Source organism: Phoca vitulina, unplaced genomic scaffold, assembly GCF_004348235.1.
Source record: "Phoca vitulina isolate PV1807 unplaced genomic scaffold, GSC_HSeal_1.0 scaffold27, whole genome shotgun sequence".
NCBI lineage: Eukaryota > Metazoa > Chordata > Mammalia > Carnivora > Phocidae > Phoca > Phoca vitulina.
In genome coordinates, this window is record NW_022589730.1 from 26,299,434 (window position 1) to 26,322,182 (window position 22,749).

General features: G+C 41.2%; 1 protein-coding gene across 2 annotated transcripts in view; it reads left to right on the top strand.

Moving 5' to 3' along the window:
• The window catches only part of HDHD2 (haloacid dehalogenase like hydrolase domain containing 2), a 35,023-nt gene extending 14,672 nt beyond the window's left edge, over nucleotides 1-20,351 (top strand). Inside the window, exons 4-7 of one of the 2 annotated variants that reach the window (XM_032422683.1) lie at nucleotides 1,501-1,585; nucleotides 12,466-12,682; nucleotides 14,938-15,001; nucleotides 18,831-20,348. In XM_032422683.1, coding sequence (XP_032278574.1) covers nucleotides 1,501-1,585; nucleotides 12,466-12,682; nucleotides 14,938-15,001; nucleotides 18,831-18,934 — 470 coding nt within the window. In that variant the 3' untranslated portion in view covers nucleotides 18,935-20,348. Of the gene's footprint in view, nucleotides 1-1,500; nucleotides 1,586-12,465; nucleotides 12,683-14,937; nucleotides 15,002-18,830 lie in introns of both variants that reach the window. The other variant, XM_032422684.1, reaches the window with a different exon arrangement.
• Nucleotides 20,352-22,749: the final 2,398 nt, after the last annotated feature.

The following is a 22,749-nucleotide window of genomic DNA, read 5'->3' on the forward strand; positions in this document are numbered from 1 at the left end:
ATATATATACAATGGAATACTACTCAGCCATCAAAAAATGAAATCTTGCCATTTGCAACAATGTGGATGGAACTAGAGGATATTATGCTAAGTGTTAAAGTCAGTCAGAGAAAGATAATTATCATATGATCTCACTGATATGTGGAATTTAAGAAACCAAACAGAGGATCATAGGGGAAGAGAGGAAAAAACAAAACAAAACGAAACCAGAGAGGGAGACAAACCACAGGAGACTCTTAATCATAGGATACAAACTGAGGGTTGCTGGAGGGGAGGGGGGTAGGGTGATGGGGTAACTGGGTGATAGACGTTAAGGAGGGCATGTGATATAATGAGCACTGGGTATTATAAGACTGATGAATCACAGACCTGTACCTCTGAAACCAATAATATATTATATGTTAATTTAAAAAAACTGCAAAGAAATCTTAAACTACATTCAGTAGTCTTAGTGTTATTAGTAATGTAGTAATTAGTTATTATTTTTAAATTGTAGATATAGGATAAAGCAAAGTAGTAATTACGCTAGTATTGGTAGTACCCACGATTTTATGTGTAAATGCAAAGAGATACGAATATAAAAATCAAATATGCCATGTATTACTAATTTTGAATTAGAAAGATCATTATCAACTCCCTTGTTCTCTTTTAAAAAATACATATCATCTAGATCTTCCACTGCAAAGGCCTAGAAGCAGTGACAGCCAATGCTCAATGGTGGCACACGACCATTTCTGAACTACTCAGTACTTGTGGCTACTAGTAAGGAGGAAATTGGAAATCTGGGTATCTGCTCTGTTTCTTCCCCTCACATTTTGATGGAATCTATGATGAGGATGCTTCAAGGCAGGCAGTGAGAGAGGCAAATAGGAATTGGTATATAGAAAATCCGCAGAACCTTTAATACTGTGATGGTGAATATACTTGTTTGGTTGTCATATCTGAAGTTCTGTTAATCAGATACCAAAGCCTTAAAATATGCTTTAATGACAGAATAATATTTGTGGAACTGAAAGTGGATTAGGCATTAAGTAGAAAACTGTAGAATCTACAGTGCATTCCTTATTTATCATGAATGTGTTAACCTCAGCTGTGTCAATTAGAAAGTCTAATTTCCCTTGCCTCTTAGACTTTTAGGCCCTCATCAGTTGCTATTGATCTGATAGCTCATAGAGGACTCACGGCTGTTCAAAGTTAGAAATTGTCACTTGTTTGAGAACATCAAGTTGCAAGTTTCCGTTGAGATCTTCTAGTTACTAAGTAGTTGTAACACCATGCAAAAGGAATATGCAGAAATACTAGAAAAATAAAAAAAAACTATTTTCTTTAAGTATTGCTTATACCGCCGAAGTACATTGGATAGAATAATCTCTTAAATTTCAGATTATGGCTACAGCAAAAATTTGTATTTAATTGACTAAAGAAAGCTATTTTATTATAAAATGTATTATTACTGCTAATTGCATTTTTCAACAATTAACATATTTTTTCCATTCCCAGGAATACAAACAAGTGATCCTAATGCTGTGGTCATAGGATTGGCACCAGAACATTTTCATTATCAAATTCTGAATCAAGCATTCCGGTAAGTCTTTAGCTATTTGTTTTTCTTCTGATCATATGCTCCTCTCTTCCCTTCCTGAGTCTCTGTCATGAAAGGTTATAGATATATTTTACTTTCTGGCCACCCAAATTGTACATGAGGATAGATGTCTTCAAGATCACTTCAAGATCAACATTAAATCATACTTATTACTATCTTGCTTAGTTTTTAAAAATAATCAATATGTTAAAATGTGATGATCATTGGGGTTTTTCTTGTTTATAGAATCAATATCCTGGGGCAGAAATTCATAATAAAATTGCAACTCCGAAGTTAGCAATTTTGTAATGGAACCCAACTCCATCTGCTTGGTGGGCAGAAAAGCCAATCACTGAGACACCAGGTTTGCAGCAAGGAAAGAGTTTATTCGAGAGGCAGCCAAAGGAAGAGACTGGAGGACAAGCTTCCAATCTGCCTTCTCAAAGGGGGAGAAAACAAGTGTTTTATAATCAGAGGGGTTGAGATTACATACATATTGATGAAAAGGGTAGGGAAACTATATGACTATTCATGAGAAAACATGGAGCGTGATCATTCAGCAGACATAGATGTAACATCCCATGTTCACTTTGTGGTGGAGATTTAACACCAGAATGACGCAGAATTTAGCCCCTGATGTCAGAAGTTTATCCTGGGACAGAGGGGTTATGGGCATGCTCTGAGAGCTGGTATAAACTGAATGGGGTCTTGGGCTCGTTATCTCAGGGTAGGAATGCTGGGCTTTGCTTGTTCGTAGGCTGGAACCATATCAGATGACCTTGAGTCCAGGCTCTTGTAGAGACAGCTAGTGGATATGTTGGTGGGGTCTGAAAAGAGGTAATAGCTGATGAGGGAGCAACAGTTCTCTGAAAAGCAAGCTTTAAACTTTTCTGCTCGTTTTAACCTCATTAATCCTGTGGAGCATAGTTTCAGTTTTATCTTTTATTATCATCCCTGTGATTCTTCACTGACTATGCTATTCTCTGAAGGAAGGTGTATCATCCTGGTTAACGCTCCAAAAACAATACATGTGATTTCTTCCTCCAGTGATAATCTAGGGTATAGAGAAAAGTTGACACATTTGACCACACTTTCAAAGAAATTATTTGATAAGTGATAATGGTAGTCTGAACTGGGCTGGTAGCAGTAGGGATGAAGAAGCAGATTCAGGTAGTGTTGACATGACTTGATGGATGGTTGGGTTTAGGGAGTAAGGAAGACCAGTGAGTCAAGGCGGATGTCCACATTTGTAACCTGAGCACATGTGACAGGGAGCACTCCCTGTTTGGGGTTCAGGAGGTGATAAGTTTAGGTTGGGGCTGTTTGGCCTTTGGGGTATCTAACTGGAGATGTTCTAATGGCTGCTGGTAGAAATGTGGGGAAATACAACGGAAAATTTCTGAATCTTCATTTGTGTGTCCATTTTAGTTACATGAACTTTTCACTGGCTGCTTCAAAGGGAAGACAGCATCCTGGTTCTCACACTTAAGATAAATTGGATCAGAATTTACCCGCAAATATGCTCTAGAGTGAGATTGATTTTTTTCCCTTGGATTTTTCATTTTTCATAGATTTTTCATTTTTCATCTTTTACTTCTTGTCGAACCATTAAACCAGTATAATTTGCCTTTCAATTTATGACAAGTTATGTAGTTCTAAATATTGCATCAATATTGCATATTGAACTTGTTTAAAAAAATTTTTTTTAATGGCTTGGTAAATTTTTGGTACTTAGTTACAAAGAATGCCATAAAAACATCATCTTCTTACCAGTACGAAGATCTACAAGAATGATTCTAATGTATACTTGATGTAGAATTCATTTCTTGATGTAGATGTCCAAAAATCAGAATATTTGTAGGAAAATTTAAAACTCACTACAGGGATCACATTATTTGCTGTTGATCTTGGAAATCTTTGTGGCCAAAAATAGCACTTTGGGAACAGCCTCCTTTTTTCTTTGTATGAACATTTATTTTAGATCCTTGGTTAATGGAAACTATGGCTACGTAATGCACTTTTGTTTATGACTCTGTTATTAGTCAGTGTGGTAGTCAGGCCTTTGTTTAAAAGGAACAAACTCACTTTTTATAGTTGTTCAGTATCCATTTACTGTATTTATTTCCTGAAGAGCTATTGCTGTGCCGTATTGCTTGAAGATATACTTTGGGGTATATGGTATTAAAATTCCTTTTGCTTTACCTACTTCAGTTATTCTACTTTAGCTTCTTGGGTTGGGGGTTGGGGGTTGGGGGATGGATTATCTAACTGCTCCTTAAGTAAGGTTTACCACTATGCCAAAATCAGTTTTTATGTGAAATGGAGAACCTGCTATGATTTCTTACTTCTGAACTTAACCCACTACCTTTTATCCATTTCTCTAACCACAGAATTCAAGGAGAGGGTATTGATTGATTTTAGCTGGTAATTTGGGAAGGACATATTTAATAGGAAGTTGGGAGGTCTCTGTCTTAGATGAACACTAGACTCAGGGTAATAAAAATGTATGTTGACATAATACTGACTTTGTAATTGCTCGGATGCTGTCTAATTAGTACACTTCCCTAACCATATTGATTTTTTTAAACACTACATTTTAAAGCATTACAGTGCACTTATAGGTCAACTCTAATTTCACAAATGCACTTAACAGCTGGGTGGAGAATTAACAGAAGGATTTTAGGTCTTGCCCTTCTTTGCATATTGATGTCTCCACAGAGACTATGCCTTCCAACCAATGACTACAGCTGTTTGGATTGTGTGTGTCAAATATAGACATCTCAAATGAACCACCGATTAGTTAAATTACTATTCAGGTTGATAATGAGAATAAGCATTGGATTTTAAACCCCGTTGCATAGCTGCCTTGAATAACAGCTTCGGGGGCATATTGCCCTCAGGCAGATACATCAACCTTCCACATTACACTGCCCCTTATTTACTGTGTTTTGAATGGGTAGCCCTCCCCCCACGCACACACACACAAATGCATAGTACAGTCTGTCTACAAATGTGTCTTAAATTTCTGAATGAAATTGAGAAACCTGAATTTAAAGAATTGATTTTGGGGAAGGATAAGAACCAGCTATAGGGAACAGACATGATTTGGATTTGGATTCTAGAAGACATTCAAATCCTAAGAGCCATGGGTAGGTTTTCCCTTTTTATCTAATACTAAAAGATACAAAGAGTAATATCAACCAGCTTAAGAAATACAAATTATCAGCACATTTGATATCCCCTGCATATCCTTCCCCTATTTTATAGCCCAAGACCCCAAAGTAATCATGGTTATGATTCTGTGTTTATCATTGTCATATATTTCTTTATACTTATCACATATGGTAGGTATCCCTAAACAATATGTAGTATTATTTTATGTGTTTTATACTTTATCAGTTTGCTTTATCCCCTGGTAGTATTGTTTGATTCATCACCACGAATATCCATAGCTCCAGCTGATTCATTTTCACAGCTGTAGTACTTGCTTGTAGAAAGGTCTGTTTTCATCTGCTGACCTGAGTTAGAAACCCAAAGCTTGAGCATTTTAGTAATGGACCAATTATAATTAAGTTTGCTGATCTCTATTAGGAGAAAGGCTGCTGGGCAAACAGATCACTTAATAATTTAACTTGAACTTAGTCACAAGACTAAAAAAAAAATGAGCGCAAAAGTAATACGTCTTCATTGTGGAAAAGTTTAAATGCTCAAAAAGGAAAAGAATAAACAAAATTATCTGTAATCCTGCTATTAGAGAGAGCACCAGTTAACATGCTAGCACATAGCTTGTTTGTTTCCATGCACATAAATACTAGATAAAAATGAGAATGTATATATACTATGTGGTCACTTGGCTTTTTAAAAACCCCACAATTTGTTGTGCATGTTTTTCTATATTCTTAAATAGTCTTCCAAAACATGTTTGATTCCCACAGCATATTCCACTTTAAAAAGTGCAATACACTGTGTAGCCGTCTGCTTCCTGTTGGTTATTTCCAGGATTTTGAAGTGAGTTTTTGAAAAATGAAAACATGTTTCTTTAAACTGTATTTATGTTTATGCCTTAAGATTGTTTTCAGAAGTATATAGTTGCTGGGTCAAAGGAATTTGGGGGGAAAACCGTAGAGAATTGCTTAACCTAGGAAAAATTAAAGTGTTTTTTTGTTGTTTTTTTCCCTAAATTAAGAGCAGCTGTCCTACAGCTTCTAGAAGAGCTTCTTAAAATGTCATTGTAACTGAAGGTAAATGACACCACAACTTTCACAGTTAAATGCGGAGATGAAGGCTACTTAATAATAATGTTTTGAAACTTTGTTAATGACTTCTTTTCTATAATTGTTGCCAGGTGCAGGAATGCTCCCAAAGTCTTAGAGGTGTGCAAAAATTAGGGGGTTTTTTGGTTTTGGGGAGGAGATCCTTATCACCATAAATGGTCTCTGTTCAGTGTTGAATTGCTTTCTTTTCCCTATCTCCTTAAGAAAAAAATAAAATGTTTTGATTACGCCAGTATATTCAGTTCCTTAGAAAGGGAAGAAAAAATCAACAGTAGTGGGCTCAGTTATTAGTGCATTTGGACAGGAACTCCTGAATTTTTTCTAGGTGTTTAGAGCCCTGGGCATGAGGAATTCCAGAACAATGTGGCAGCAGGGCCTAAAGTAGAAATAATATTTCTGTGGGCTTTTCCTGTTTTGACTACTTTTAAATTAAAGTCCAGACTATAAAATAAAACACTTTGGAAATAAGAAATTGTTTAAGACTTAAGAACTTGAGTTATGTAAAGCATGCCATTAGTATAGGCAGGAGGACAACTTACTATGACAATCTGAAAATCAGAATACAGAATTGAGTTGATTATCAGTCACTAATGACTCTTATTTGGGGAGATTCTTTTATGGTCAAGGCAGCTCTTGCTATTCCAAATAAAAGCTTCTGGTGAGTAAATCACATAAATATATTATACTGATTTTTTTGATTTGACGTATAACATGCACAGTAAAGTATACAAATTGTTAGTCTGTGACTCAGTAAAATTTTACACGTAGATATGCCTGTATCACCCCCACTCTGATCAAGAGGCAGAACATCTGCAGCACTCCAGAGGGCCCCCGTCCCAGTCCACACAACCCCTTCCTTACGGTCACCACCATGATTGCTGTCAGTATTGCCGGTTCTTGATCTTCATGTGAATGAAATCATAAAATTGTAGCGTATTTATCTGATTTTGAGATTACTCAAGTTGCATGTAGCAGTACTTAGTCTCTGTTTTGTTTCTTCTTTTTTTATTTTGTCACTGTTGTGCAGTAGTCCAATCCACAATTTATTTATTCTACTATTAATGGGCATTTAGATTGTTTCCAGTTCGGGCTGTTATGAATAAAGCTGCTACGAATATTCCTCTACATGTCTTTGGGTAGCGTATGCACTCATTTCTCTCGGGTCTGTACCTAGGAATGAAATTACTGGGTTAATAGGGTAAGTACTTGTTTAGATTTAGTAAATATTGCCAAACAGTTTTTCCAAAGCGATTGTACCAAGTCGTACTTTCCCACTGGCTATATCAATGAGAGTTCCACTTGCTCCCCATTCTGACCAGTTTCTTGCCAGTCCGTGTAATTGTAGCTATTCTATTTGGTGTGTATAGTGTATCTTACTGAGTTTCAGTTTGTATTTCCCATATGAGTAATGTTGTTTTTATATACTTATTGGACATTGGACAACTTTTGTGATGTGCCCATTCAAATCTTTTGCCTTTTCTGATTGGGTTATATTTTTCTTATTGATCTGTAGGAGCTCTTTATTTGTTATATATACAAGTCGTTGGTGGGATATAGGTATTGCAGCTGTCTTATCCCTGTCTGTGGTTCGCCTCTGTTTGTAGTAGGAGAATACTCTATAGAATATAGAGAATACTAATAGTATGAAAACGTGAAGTTCTTGATTTTGATGGAGTCCAATTTGTCAATATTTTCTTCTGTTCTGCTTAAGAAATCTTTGCCTACCCCACAGTCATGAAGATATTTTCCTGGTTTTTTTTTCTACCAGCTTTATTATTCTACCTTTGATAAATAGGTCTAAAGTCTATTTTGAATTAATTTTTGTGAATTATGTGAGATAAAAGTTCTTTTTTTTATACAGATACCCAGTTTTTCAACAACATTTATTGCAAAGACCCATTCTTTCTATTATAGAATTGCTGCCTTTGACATAAATCAAGTGACTGTAGATGCGAGGTTCTGTTTCTAGATTCTTCATCTGTATTTATGCTGTTCCATACTGTCTCACATGCTGTAGCTTTATAATAAGTCTTACTATCCAGTAGTGTACATTCTTCAGCTTTAACTTTTTTTTAAGATTGTCTTGGCCATTCTATATCTTTTGAGTTTCCAGATAAATTTTGGAATCAACTTGTCAGTTTTCACAAGAAAAGCCCACTGGGAGTGTGATTGGTATATCTATGAATTGGAGTAGAATTTACATCTGAACAACGATGTCTCTTCCAGTCTACGAAAATGGAATATATCTCCACTATTTAGGTTTGATCTTTACACTCTTTAAGCAGTGTTTTGTGGTTTTTAAAGTATGGGTCTTAGACTTTTTGTTATATTTATCTTTGTATTTCATGTTGTTTGATGCTATTATAAATGGTATTTAATTAAATTCCATTTTTAAGTGGTGTTGCTAATACATAGGAGTATAATTGAGTTTTTGTGTGTTAACCTCATATTTACTGATCTTATATTTACTTGCTAATTCTAATAATTTATTTGTAGAGTCTTTTAGATTAGATTTTCTACATAGATAGTTGTGTCACCTACAAATAATGACAGTTTTACTTCTCCCCTGCCAATCTTTATATTTTCATTTCTTTCTCTTGCTTTATTATACTATCTGGGACCCCAACCGCAGTACTAAAAGGTGGTGATAATAGATATCCAGCTATTGATGAGACAGTTACTGTGTCAGTATGACATTGGAGATATTTTGAAGGTTTCAGTTCATTGTTAATGAGATTTTCCTTTGATATACTTCATGATTTACTATTGTTTTAATTTGAGCTTTTGATAGTTTGTGTTTTTCAGGTTGATTGGTATTAGTTTTAAACGTATTGAGTGTCAAGGCTGTGGCAAACATCTAGTTTAATGGTTCTCAACCAGGGACACTTTTGCTTCCCAGGGGACATTTGGCAATGTCTAGGGACATTTTTGGTTGTCACAACTGGGGAAGAGGGTGCTCCTGTCATCCAGTGAGTGGGGAGAGACCAGGGGTGCTGCTAAACATCCTCCTGCATATGGGACAGGCACTACAACAATGCATTTTACAGTCCAAAATGTTAGCTGTGCTGAGATTGAAAAGCCCTGATCCGTTTCAGCCTCTTCCATTTGATAAGAAACCGAGGCCCACAAATATGAAGTGATTTGCTGTTACCTATTTTAAGTAGCATAGATCCCACACTTCCTATATTTATGAAGAAGAATAATTGCCCTTATCGTCAGACAGATACTGTGAAAAGGTTTGCATATATCCTCTCTATTCCCCAGAAAGGTAAGCAACACTCCTCGTGTCATATATCAGGACACTGAGACAGATGGAGCTTCATCCATTAATTTGTTCAGTAAACATTTAGTGAGAAGTGCCATGGGTTTTTTTGTTGTGTTTTGGAAGTAAGAGGTACAGTGATGAGTAAAACTGATGGGCATAGTGAAAATTATATTCTAGCAAGAAAGAAAGACCAATCACAGTTGAGTAAGGATGATGAACTATGGGAAGTGATACAAAGGAAAAAGGGTGATGAGAGAAGAGATGAGAGGTGAGGAGGAAGTCTACTATATACATGTGGAGGTTGGAAATGCGTCTTTGTTGTGCTGACATTGACGCTGAGACCTGATGAATGAGCACAAGATAGCTGTGTGAAAAGTATGGGGAGCTGTGTCAAGAGTTGTGGGCTGAAGCACAAGAGAACGACGTGGTTTTCAAGAAGTTGGAAGAGACTCTGGCACACGACCATCGATAGGGAAGGTGACTTAAAACTGGAGATGCAGGCTGCAGTGAGAACTTTGGGTTTTATACTATTGGCAGTGAGAAGTTGTTGAGGGCTTCTGAGTGGGGGAAGAATGTGATCCCATCTGTACTTTGCAAACTCCCACTATTGCCTGTACAATGACTTGGAAGAATGGAGCAAGAGTAGAAAGCAGGAAGGCTGGTTAGGAGACCTTTGCAGAAGTTCAGGAGAGGAGGAAGACAGTTTTGAGATATTATTTTTGTTTTGGAATTGGAAATTACTGGATATGTGAATGAGTAGGGGTGAGGGGGGTGGGCGAAAGGGAGAAGCCAAGGATGGCTACTAGGTGTCTGGTTTGAGGACCTGGGTGAATATATCAAGATGGGAAAGATGGGGGGGGGTGATTACTTGGGGGGGTAGAAAACAGGGACTCTCTAGTTTGATGTTGGACATATGGGAGATGTCTGACAGTTATTTAAGCTGCCATGTGATTTCATTTCCATATGCTCCACCTTCCTTGGAAATGATGAAAAGTTTGTTTTCCTAGAAAAGTTATTTAGAAAGACAGTATAGTGCATTTGGAAGAGGACTAGATTGGTTTTCAGATGTTCTCTGGTTTATAGCTCTCCTTGGTGGGGCGATTAATTGTGGCCAGCATCTCTGGATGATCTCTTCAGCCAACGACAGGGCATTGTTGGACCTGATGTTCCTTGCAGCACGGTTTTGTAGCCGTGAATGTAAGTTATCCCCTTAGCTTTCCTCTCACTGCTCTGCCTAGGATTTCCATATTATGGCCCTGCTTGGTTAGGACTTGGTACAGGTTTTTTACTTTGCCTACCTGGGATTTACAGGCAAAGATATTTGAATCAGGCCTTCTTTGTGCCTTTTTTTTCCCTCTTATTTCTTGAACCTCAGTGGTTTTATAGTTAGATATAGACAGAAAATTGTCAGACTTCCTGCTGATGGATTCCTTGTTGTAACAAAAGTAACGACCCTTTGTTGCCCTGTCTAGGAAGTGTAAAAACACTTCAGGTATTGGGGTGTCTATTTTTGATATTTTTTAAATGTTTAACTATAAAAAATCTTTTCGTCTGTGTCCTAGAACACGTTTACCTTTCAGTCCATCCTGAATATGCCTTTTGGCTCTTCAAAGATTCAGTAAAGCCCATGTTATGCAGAGAAGGAGGGTAGGAGCAGGAAGCACTTCCCTGAGAGATGCCTGTCCTCTCCAACCTAGTGTAGAACCAGTTCCCATTTAGAGAAATGTGGAGGAACCCACAGTTTTAGCCCTTCCAGGGAAGGCACTAAAGTACTGCCTGGGAGTTGAAGTACACACATCATCAAGCTGATAAGTCTTATCCCCAGTTAATATATAATAAAATATTAACAAAGCTAAATCAAATGAGTTTTTAGTTTAGCTATATAAGTGGAAAGCAGTTTTGAGGTCTGTTGCATAAAGAATTCCAGTTCCGTGGTAGAGTAGCAAATAAATGGGATTGGGGGCGGGGTGACGGCGTCGGGTAGATAAATCACCCATTATTATTTCACTGCTATCAGCAGTGGTTCCTTAAGGCCAACATAGTGGCTTTATCAGGCTTCCTAACAGTTGGATTTCAAGATCTGCTTTAAGAAGTAAATTTGTATGAATATGAGTGAGTACATTTGAAGGATCTATCCTGTGCTGTGAGCAATTCGTAATAACTAACAATAAGGCCCTGTAATAGTCCAGTATGGTTTTTACTTAATAAAATATTTAATCATAAATGTCTGAATTCTGCATCTCCCACAGGAAGGCATTTCTGTGCCCACTGACAAGAATAATTTAGCAGTTTCATAGTCAAGCGCTTAATTACTCATAATTGTGAAGGGTAAGATGTGATGAATTCCTCCTCGATGGACATACTAAATATTTTAACTAAGGAGATGACTTAAAGTAAATTAAGCTAGTGAGATCATTTATTACATCGGTTGAAAGCAGCTTAAGAAATCTGTCCTGTCCCGCATGCCGTTAGATGAGAACACGCATGCGGCTGTTTCTGCCAAGTAACCGCAGGCTGCGTTCTTGGGACGGAGGGCAGGTGTTTGGGGATGGGGCTTGGGAGGTGAGTATGAGGAAGCTGGTGTGGTTGTTTGGATTTGTGTTTGTATGTTTTGCCTGAGTCACTCATGAGGATCCTTAGCTTTATGTAGAGTTTGGTTCTCAAACTCTGGTTGCCCTTCTGGTTGGTCTGAGGGCATGTGTCCTATATCGGGACAAAGGAAGGGACTTGACAGCCTGGGCTGACCCTTAAACCTCGTTGGCGTGCTCTTCAGGGAAGATGGCCTGAAGCAGTTAGAGGTGGAATAAAGAGGTAAAGGTACAAGAGAAAGTGTTCGTAGAGTGCTCTTCTAAACTGCTGAATTAGGAAGAAACTTCCATTTTGGAGTAGAAAAAGAGGAATCCAGGTATTTCCGGAGTTAGCCGAATATGGCAGCGCATCACGGTTGCGTCGTGCGGTGAAAGGCTCCCGAGCCTCCTGCTTACCATTAGGGAAGGTTGAAACAACTTGTCTCATTAAGTTAAGCTTCTTCCCTCGAGTGTCTTATTTAGCTTTACTTCTCTTCATTCTCTTTCCCTGGTGATTTGGGTAAAGTGTCTGAAACCACTAAAGGTAAAAGGTTGAAGCAATCCCAAATTTAATAATCTATCACCTTTCTTTCACATATCTGAGTGTAATTCCCAGCAGTTCTTCGCGAATTCATTAGAAGACAGCAAGTCATTAAAAGTTAATAAGAAACTGTTTGTTTCCGTGAGTGTGAATAAAACCACTTTGTGAGTCTGACATTCTTTTCCAGTTGTAAAAGCCTTGCTTTTAGCCAGTTTCCATTTTCTCTGTCTCCCTAGCTTACTCCTGGATGGGGCACCTCTGATAGCAATCCACAAAGCCAGGTATTACAAGAGGAAAGACGGCCTCGCCCTGGGGCCCGGACCATTCGTGACAGCTCTGGAGTATGCCACAGACACCAAAGCCACAGTCGTGGGAAAACCAGAGAAAACGTTCTTTTTGGAAGCATTGCGGGGCACTGGCTATGAACCTGAGGAGGCCGTCATGATAGGAGATGTAAGTAGAAAAACCCAGGAAATGCCCGGAGCTTACCTGTCATGCGGGCAAGAGCCAGCTTCGAGTTCCTGCTTTGAAACACAGGCAGACTCTTACTGCAGGATCGTTCACCTTCAGAGCTGCCAGATGAATAGATGGTAGTAAGTGGGTACCTATAAGAGGCTTGCCAGAGCTGGTTAGTGATCCTCCTGTAAAGAATTGAAATTTTGATTACTTCTGACATTGTTCATAATGTGGTGAGATATGTGTACAATCAAAAGACCACTAAATGCAAGTCAATTAAGTGCTGTGTATGTCTTTGTGAAGAAAACCTCTACACAAATTTAAGGTTTTTTGAATATTACGTATACAGAGAACAACGTATACCTACAGAATTCTACCATTATTGATTTTTTCTCCTAGTATATGCTTTATGGAAGAACTTCCCAGTCAGCGTGCCCCAGATAGCTACAGATACTGATTGCCTCGGCCCTCTGAGTGATAGGGCTGGACCTGGACAATTGGAAGCTCTAGCCAGTGACCTCTGGCTGGGAGCACCTTGCCATTTTCCCCCAGTGTCCTGGGAAAATGTTATTTTCTATGTGTGTCGAGAGGGGAAAAGAGCTAGAAAGCACACTGCCTTGTGGCAAGGAGACGGCAAGGATTATATTTCATACTGAAGTCAACGCATTAGGCTGGAAGGGACCATGCAGGTTGTCCGGTTCAAACCTCGTCATTTGATAGACTGGGATGCTGGAGCCCAGAGAGCTAAAGCTCCATGCCTGAATTCCCACAGCTAATGAGTGGCCCAGCCGGAAGTAGAACTCAAGGCTCCGGACTTCCTCCAAAACAAACTGTGGATCCCTCGCTTGCCTCACTTGTAATGGTGCAGATAGAGCTCGGTGTTCCTCATTTCCCTGTCCGCTTCCTTCCTCACTCACCTGAACCCAAACAGGACAATCACTAAACTTGATGTTGCTTTGAGAAGCCATCTTTTCGGTCACATCTTTTCCTCTTGGCAAACCTTTAGCTGACTTTCCTAGGCAAATGCGTGTTTGAAGAAGTGGGGACGTCAGAATTCTTTATCCCAGGAGTTTCCGGTATGAGGACAGGGTGGGAGGCAGGAAGGGCACGTGGTGGCAGTGTTCAGCTGCGTGGAGGGTTGCTTGTTACCCCAGAGACGACGGGTTTTCCCTCCCTTCCCTTGTCCACTTTTTCCCACCTCCCTTCTTCCTTCTCTCCCTCTCCCCCATCTCTGCTGCTTCACTAGGGCAAGTTTAGATGCAATGGAAGGTTTTAAGTTAGACCTTGAATGAAGATTTTGATATTCTAAAACTCATTTCCAAGGTCTGTTGTTGAATGGTATTAATGATTTTTGAGGAAAAGACTTTTCTTCAGGCATGGTCTGAATGAGTCCTGTCTGTAAAGTCCTATAAAGACATAAGATGGCAGGATTGATTTTCTTTCTTTTTTGGGGGGATGAGGAGGGGCAGAGGGAAAGGGAGAGAGAAAATCTTAAGCAGGCTCCACACCCAGCGGAGAGTCCCAACGCAGGGCTCGATCTCACAACCCTGAGATCATGACCTGAACCGAAATCAAGAGTGGGACGCTTAACCAACCAAGCCACCCAGGGGCCCCAAGGATTGATTTTCTTGATATTCCTTCCAGTCCTTGGATTTTTATTACCTGGCGTTTATCATCACAGTGAACCAAGCATATTCATCTCTATTGTGGGTAAGAATTAGAAAAAGGAGCTACCTTTTCTAACTGATCTGTTATCTCCAAGTGTGAAGTAAATCTCAGAGAATCTTGGTATTCTGATTTGGCTTGATTCCACCTTTGAGGGACAACTGGCTGGAAAATAAGGATAGTGTGTTAGAGCAGCAGAGCTGTCTTCCGAATGTAGTCCATGCACGGTCTGCAGTTGGATCGTTCACCTTCAGAGCTGCCAGATGAATAGAATGCTTTTTCCCATGATCTGTTTTGAGACAGGTGTGCATGTGGAAAAGACGAACTGTAGATGTGCTCTTTGTGCTTGATCGCTAGAATTACTAATCTGTTGTACACCTTCCACTTTTCGACACCTCCCTTTCCAAATGACATGCTTCCTCATACGGTTCCATGTGGATTTACCCCCTTTTCCCCTCTTGTATTTTAAGAAAAAATAATGCTATCACAGCTGGCCATGCCAGCCTAATCAGTCAGTCAATTGGTAGGGTTTTGTTGACAAGCTAACTGAAGACAGTGAACTAAATGCTTTCTTTATGCTTTTCTAGGATTGCAGGGATGATGTTGGTGGGGCTCAGAATGTCGGCATGCTGGGTATCTTAGTAAAAACTGGTATGTATCTTCTGCATAAGCCTTCTCTAAAACAGGATGGTAAAATACACAGTTCCTTAAAGAACAGTCTTTGCAGAAATGACAAAGCCCACTGGGCACTTTAATTCTCTTTCCGTCACAAAGCAAAAATAAAATGGGCTCAGGATCTCGAGGAACAAAAGACATTGTGGGAGGGCCCATGCTGCATAAAACTAGAAAGATTAGAGAGAGTTCAGAGGTTATTTTAAAACGTACCCAGAGATAACCATGCTGGTTGACAATTAGTATTTATATGATTTTCTTGATACACAAATCACCACATTGGAATGGACCAAAGACGACTGATTTGGGGATGGTCTATAAAAGTATCTTTTTTTTGGTGCCAGCTATAAGCTGATAAAGTTGGTCTACTTCAGGAACTGGTGGGCTAAGTGATCTGATACTTTCTGTTAACATTTGCATTTTTTAAAAATCACACAAAGAACTTTTATTCTTTACTTACTGTTTTAGGAATTATTTCCTATTCCAAGATTAGGTGTATTCTTTGTGGTCCCTCAAAGTAAATTTAAGGAAGACAGGAACTTACTGGGAAGGACTCAGCTGATACGGTATTATGACTACAGAGGACCCATTAGTGTCCTGGGTCCTGGCCTCAGTCCGCATGACTAGCCGTGCAAGGGCATGTGCCTGGGTTCATATAATGCTAGCGAAACCATTTAAGAGGCTATTCCTAAAAAGGAAGATTTAAACAAAGTTTCAGAAGAGCTGCAACATGGAAATATTTTAGAAAAAGTACATTCACTCCTGCCTGACATTTATTCAAGAAAATGTGGTTGCACAAAATTTAATTTTAGAAATTAAAAGTAGAAACAAGGAAGCGTAGCTAGAGCTACCATTGGGTGCGAGGTATCTGGCAAGGCCCTGTGTGAACAGTGCAGGCCGTGCCAGGGTTCTGGAGGGAATCGTTGGAGCCTTGCAAATAGTGACTCCAGTCTTTCCAGAACGAACAGTGTGTTTGTTCACATTTCTCAGTCAAAATGATCGGCATCCTCCTGAGAACGTTACTGCCCTTTGATGTAAGCGGACAAAGAGGAAGTATCAAGAAAACGTCCAGAAAAGTCATCACACTCATGATCCCTCCCTGTATCTTAATTTTCAAATTCCTGCCATTCACTATTTTATTTTCTGGTCACTGAGGAAATCTCCAGATAACTATTTCTCCTCTAGTGTATTAGTCCTGTGAACATTTTCTCTCTTTAGCTCACATAATTAAGGATTTACACTAAGTATGGAAACCGCCCCATGCCAGTGTCTTATGGGCCCTTCTCCCCTCCCCCTGGACTGGCTTCTGTTGGTTGTCCCTCCTTTTCCGACTGGCAGTTGGTTGTGGTCAGCCTGTCACAGAGCCATCCAGTTGGTCTTAGAGAACCCAGCAGCATAACACGACCAAACTGAAAACATATAACCAGTAAAGCAGCTGAGTCCAGTGCAGGGAGAAAGGCCCATTTGTACTGTTCGTCTTTGGTCAGAAACAAGCCCAAGTAAGCCCACTGTTCTAAAAGCACAGAAAATGGCTGGCTCTGTTGATAAATTTGAACGCCCTGCATTTGAACAAATACTAGGCTTGCCAGTGTTGAAAATGATCATAAAGTTGTTAATCTATCCCATAATAAGTGCTTGTTGTGGACGGTCTTGAGCAGTTTTGTTTCTCAGTGAGTAGCACATGGTAGAAGCTCAGTATGCATTTGCCCGATGATTTGTTAATAAAGATTTGTGACTAGTCCTACCCAGAATGTATTTGTTTAGCATGTTAAACAGTCACCTATAAAAGATACTATCGAATATCCTCAAAATGGCTTCCTGTATTCTCCCAGGAATTCATCTATCCGGGAAAGCGCAGACTGCCACAGTGAGTGAGGCAGGCGTGAGTGACGGTGGCCTGCTTCATTCACTCAGCCCACATCAGTGAGCACCTGCTGTGTACCAGCCACGATTTGAGGTGCTGGAACTATCGCACGTCTCTCAGCCACTGTGTCAGTGTGGACTTTGTAAAGCCCCCACTTGCAGGGCCGGACAGCAGCAGCACCCCATGGCTAAGAAACTTGACTTTCACGTGTGCGCCCTTAGGCCACTGGCCCCAGGGAGTAGGTGGTATGGTAGAGCAGTAGTTAGTGACTTCTGTATGAGGCCAAGTAGAAACGTGGCAAGAGTTTGTACTTCATGGAATTTAAGCTTGAGAAAAAACTAGCAGCAGAGTTTTCTGTGCGGCCCATGCTGTGGACAGGTGCCTCGATGCTAAGGTGAGTGAGGCAGATACTCATACCTTTGTACATTTGATGCTGGTCCCCTCCTGTAGGAATTCACAGTTAGTACGACAAGGCAGGAAACCTCTCCGCCACAGTGCGGAGGTATGGAACGGGATTTTCAGGCTTTGTGTTTGTTGGGCAAAGCCTCGTAAAGAGATAGTTTATGGAGAATGGCGGGAAACTGTAGGAAACGGTGGGTCTGTTGTTAGGGGAGCTGGATTCAGGCAGAGAGTGTTGGAGAATGCAGAGGGATAAATGGCAGAGATCACAAGAAAAGGGATGAGAGAGCACAGAGAAGGGGGAAGTGCAGAGGTAGCCCGAGTGGCTACAGGGCACTTGGCCTTGTTCCCCAAGGCCTCAGCTGAAGCAGTGTTCTGCCCATCCTTCCTCCCTCCCTCTGTCCTTCTTTCCTTCCTCCCTTTCTTCCTTCTTTTCATTCTTAAAGAAAAAATTGTGGAATGCTCACCACGTGTTAGTCGTTACATTCAGTGCTGGGAATGAATACATTGGGGAAAATAACAGACACGGTCCCTACTCTCAGAGAGCTCACAGTCTTAGGTGTGAGGCAGACATTGAGTGAATAAATATATAATGGCAATGCATTATAAATGTGGAGGCAGAGAACAGGGTGCTAAGAGAGAGACTAACAGGGAGGAAGGAGTTGGGAATCTCCTGGGATGGGAATATGAAGTTTGGCCCGAAGCGTGCGGGGGGTAGTGAGTGGGCTGAGAAGACTGTTGCCAGCAGAGGGATGGCAGGTGTGAAGGTCCTCAAAGAGCCAGGTCCCATCTAGGACTGCAGTCTTGTGAGAGTAACACATGCTGAGGTTGGAGGGATGCTGGCCAGATGACAAAGGGCAGCAGTAGGGATTTGGGTTCTTTCTGAAGGGCAGTGGGACCCATCAGGGGTGTTTAAATAGGGACAGGGCATCCTAGTGGATTTACATTTGTAAAAGGGGCCTGTGACCAATGTGTGGAAGGGTTCCTCTCTGTACAGGGGTGTTCGGTTGTGGGTCCCACATTCCAGAGCCCGGGGAGACTGGGGTGGTGCCCTGTTGGGCAGACCGTCCTGCTTGGCACAAGCCTGCGTGCCTGTGTCGCTTTCCACACCCCACCCCTGGGCGCTCCCGGGGTCCCTGCGTGGCAGCAGGACATGCGCCCTCAGGAGCTAACCAGGCCTCCGCCCTGTGGTGCCCGGCTTCCACTGAAAAGCATTGATTCAGTCTCCATTCCTATCTTTAGGGCTGGTGGGGAAGAAAATGATTTCCCCAGCCATGGAGATCTGAAGGAAGCCTTAGCGGCCAGGTGCCCCGGGCCCTGTGTCTGTTGTGAAGGACCAGAGTCCTGGGAAAATGCTGGCTGTGATATTGCTTTGAATTGCCTCACTGCAGCCTAAAGCTTCACTGGGAGATGCTTTGGGAGACGGGGAGCCGCCGACTCTCCAGGACTCACCACGGTGGTTCGGTGGTGGCCCCGGTGCTCACAGGACGTGATGAATGTGGTGTTCTAGCAGTAGCCTTTTCACTGGCTCTACTTTCATTTCAGGGAAATACCGAGCAGCAGATGAAGAAAAAATTAATCCACCTCCTTATTTAACTTGCGAGAGCTTCCCTCATGCCGTGGACCACATTCTGCAGCATCTCCTGTGATCCCTGATGTGACTCAGAAGCAACTGGAGATGCAGCTTTTCGTTGTCCGGAGTGACTCGCTCCCCGTCTCCACGCCAGCATAGCTAGACATGGACCAGCACTCCTCTATTGTGCATTAATTAGAGAGAAAGGTATCGAATTGCAGCCAGCCACTACACCTTGCTTATCCCTTTTGTTTTATTTTGTAAAAGAAGATGAGACCCAGAGAAAGGGAAAGCTGAGATTCTATGCCATTCCTTTTAAAATAGTCATCAGGTTCAGCAGGGCTGGGAGGGAGAACCTCCTGCGGGGAATCGTGTGCTCCGCTGCCTCCTCACTGGTCCGTTGGGAGGGGCGAGGGTTCCGATTGTGAATAAAATTGAATGGCATTTTTTAAATTAGAAAATAATGTGGTGAGAAGTGCATTTCGGCTGTAGTTTTAATATTGAGTTCAACTGTGAAATCCATCGGAAGTGCCAAGTGGAATACAAGTCAGAAGCAGCAAAATAAATTGTCCTTTATCCAGGTGATCAAGTGAATTTGCCTTAACGGATGTTGAAAACTAGATTATCTACTGTATTATTCCCAGCATGGGTGACTTCTTTTTCTCTTCATTAGCCAGAGATGACTAATTTAAATTTAGAACCTGATTTTAATTTAAAATAATACTTCCATTAATAACCTATTCATTGCAGATACCTATTATATACTGTGTAACAGTTGTTTTGGAAATTTTATGTAAAATTAAAACTATCAGTATTTTACAGATGTTTTAATTAGACATTGTTATTAACAGGAACAGTGCAGAAACTAAAATCAAGCCTTTAATGTTATACACCATGCATTTTTGAAGTTAGTGTCCACCAGGGTCCTATTAACTGTACATTTGCAAGATTTCATTATTTTTGCCTCTGACACTATGGGAAAAATCTTTTAGAAGCTATTGGGACAGATTCAAGCTTTTATGTACTTGGTTACTACAGCTGTAAAATGAAATCTCGTCTTGTAGCATGGATTATTCTTCTCATGTTAAACCCACCAAAATGAAGGGGCCTAAGTAGGTAATGATTTTCCTAGTGCATTTGCATGCTGTGATCATCCTGGGCCTTTGCAATTGTTTTACAGGGCTCTTGGGCATTGAATTATTAGCATGTAATTGTACATGATTGTGGTGTTCACCTTATTGAAGCACACGCTGATGTTAATGAGCTTCGGGCTTTGATGCTTGTTTAGAGATCAGCTTGGTCTTGGATGGCAAGGAGCAAAGCTAAATAAATGGCAGCTCCGTCTCCTTTTGGTGGTTTGGTGATCACTCTGTTCTTGTTTTTGCAGATGCCCTGACTTAGTACTTACACAGCCTAGAGTGCAAAGGACAGCTGTGATAGGACGGCCGCCGCCGATCGGAAGCATGAGTGGAATGGCCAAGAGCGTAGGTTTGGGGGCCTCGCCAGCAGTTAACTAGCTCTGGGCCCTTGAGCAAGTCACCTAGGCTCTCACGCCCCCTTTTCCTTGTCTGTAAAGTGGAGACTGTGGCAACACCCACCACGTAGGCTTGTCATGAGGGTTAAATGCGTGACCAGCGTATTAATTATTGAGAGTAGAATCGGGCAAATGCTGAGTGCTGTGTGTTTTTGGTGCTGATGATGAGGCAGATGTAGCAGCACTGTCCACACTGAATAATCTGATAAATCTTGATAGAATTAATCTCAACAGTCAGTTCAATGGGGGAAGTCTTCCTGAGGATTAAAAAAAGGAGACACTCTACTACACTGAAACGCCCACACACAAAGGCGCACGGAGCAGCTCAGCATGTGTATGGAACACACTGCCTGGTGCCTGATGGATGCGCTCCATTCAGCTGGGGCCTGCTACCTGGCCGCCTGGGTCAGTGATGCCTTGGCTCAAGCACCATTGAGTGTTTGCTGGTTGCTACGTGCTAAGTGCCATGCTAGGAAATAATCGAGTGTGTAAGAAAAGGATTTTGCCCTGAGGACCCTTACTAGTGGAGGAGCTAGGGAGAATGCTCAAGATGTTATTAATACTCCTGTGGCCCTCCTCTGTGATGTCCGCCTGACTGCAGGTAGAATGGGGCATTCCCTCCTCTGTGCCCTCCTGGCACTTGTTAGATTATACTTCGGTCCTCACACATCCCTTCTCCCCCCCTCACCTCCCCGACAGGACTGTGGCTCGTTCTTTTTTATATCTCCTGCAACACAGATAGTTCTTACTCGGATGGTTACTGAACCAGTACAAACTAGCTGTAAATACTTTAGGAGTTTCATGTCAGAAGGTATAGCTATGAGTAGGGAGGAGAAAATTAAGTTTCATTTCAGACTCGTTGCCCATAGAGGAGGCCCCATTAGACACTCAGAAATAATGGATCTGATGCTTTAGAGACAGGTTAGAGCTAAAGCAAAGAGGTAGACATCACTAATGGGTCAGGAATCAAACAGAGTGACGGGAATAGGTAAGACCACATGAGCATCAGGTCGTTGGCCAAGAGAAATGGCTTCTTTCCTCCATTCTAGTTTGGCCGTATTGGGCCATTAAAATTTTTGTTTCATGCTTTACTTATTTAACAAGCATCATATAGGGCTTGTTAACTGACCTGTCCACAGTGAGGTTCATGGGGATAAATAAAAATCTGGTTTTAGATCCAGGTTACGATAAACATTCCCAGCATAGCCGGTTGGTCTGCCTTGGGCCTCACGGAGGAGATTTAATAACCAAAATACCGAAAAGACTTCGTTTTTCTAGCCATCCCATTTAAAGTGCTTTCCAGTGGTATGACCTCGAGGACAGTGTTTGCATCAGTTTTACTATAATCCTCTGCTAGGCCCAGGAAAGGGACCAAGTGCCATTCTGGGACTGGAAAGGGTAGTAGAGAATACCCACTATCAGAAGAGGAGTACTGAGCATCTGCTGGAAGGCAGGTGTGTCCTGGGTGCGGAAGGCAGAGCACCAGTCCAGTGGCGGAGACAGACGGCTATCCCACCACTTCCTTCTCCCTCCAGAATTGGCTCGTTTTGCTGTAGTTCTTCCTACACACCATTCTGCATCTGTCGGAGCTGATCAGGGCCGTCGAACACCTGTAGCCACGGACGTCAGAAACTCCCTTGGAAGGATAGTGTCATCACCTCACTCTTAACCCCACATTCAGAAATTACTGTACCATTCTGGACCAAGTCAAAAACACACATGCACAGGTTGTTTATTTGGTTTGAGATCAGTGGTGTTTCATGTAGTATGAAACTGAAAGCCTTGGGCACCTTTGGTAAAGAATTTTTAAAACTGCACTAATCTGTTTCATTAAAACACTCTGCTTCGAACAGCAGAATCCCTTTTCGTATTAGCAGCTGCTTGAGTAAAGCCATGTTTGCGTTATCAGGTTCCTTTGACATAGTCACAGACATTTTTCTTTGGCATAAATGCATAGGACGTTTGCTGACTTTATCATGCCAGCCATCAAGGCCGACTACCCCAAAGCATGCTTCTCTGAGGGACAACCAGAACAAGACACCAGAGCACCAGAAATCATTTTATCATTTAAATTATGTATCTGTTAAAATCCAACAATTTTGAATACCTTACTCTTTTCAGTGCTTACCTTCATGTCCTACACATCTCTTAACTCCTGTTTGTTTCACTGGCTAATGTGCCTGAGAAAACCAAATTATTAAATGCCAACCAGGGGTAAAGTACAAAGGAAGACAGAGCAGAGTGTAGCTCCAGTTCCTAAGATGCATATCTTCTAGTTGGGAAATCAAAGCATATAAAAATATACTGAACAGTCCGAAGGGCTCTGACAAGTTCAAGGTGTGTTGTAGAAGTCCTCT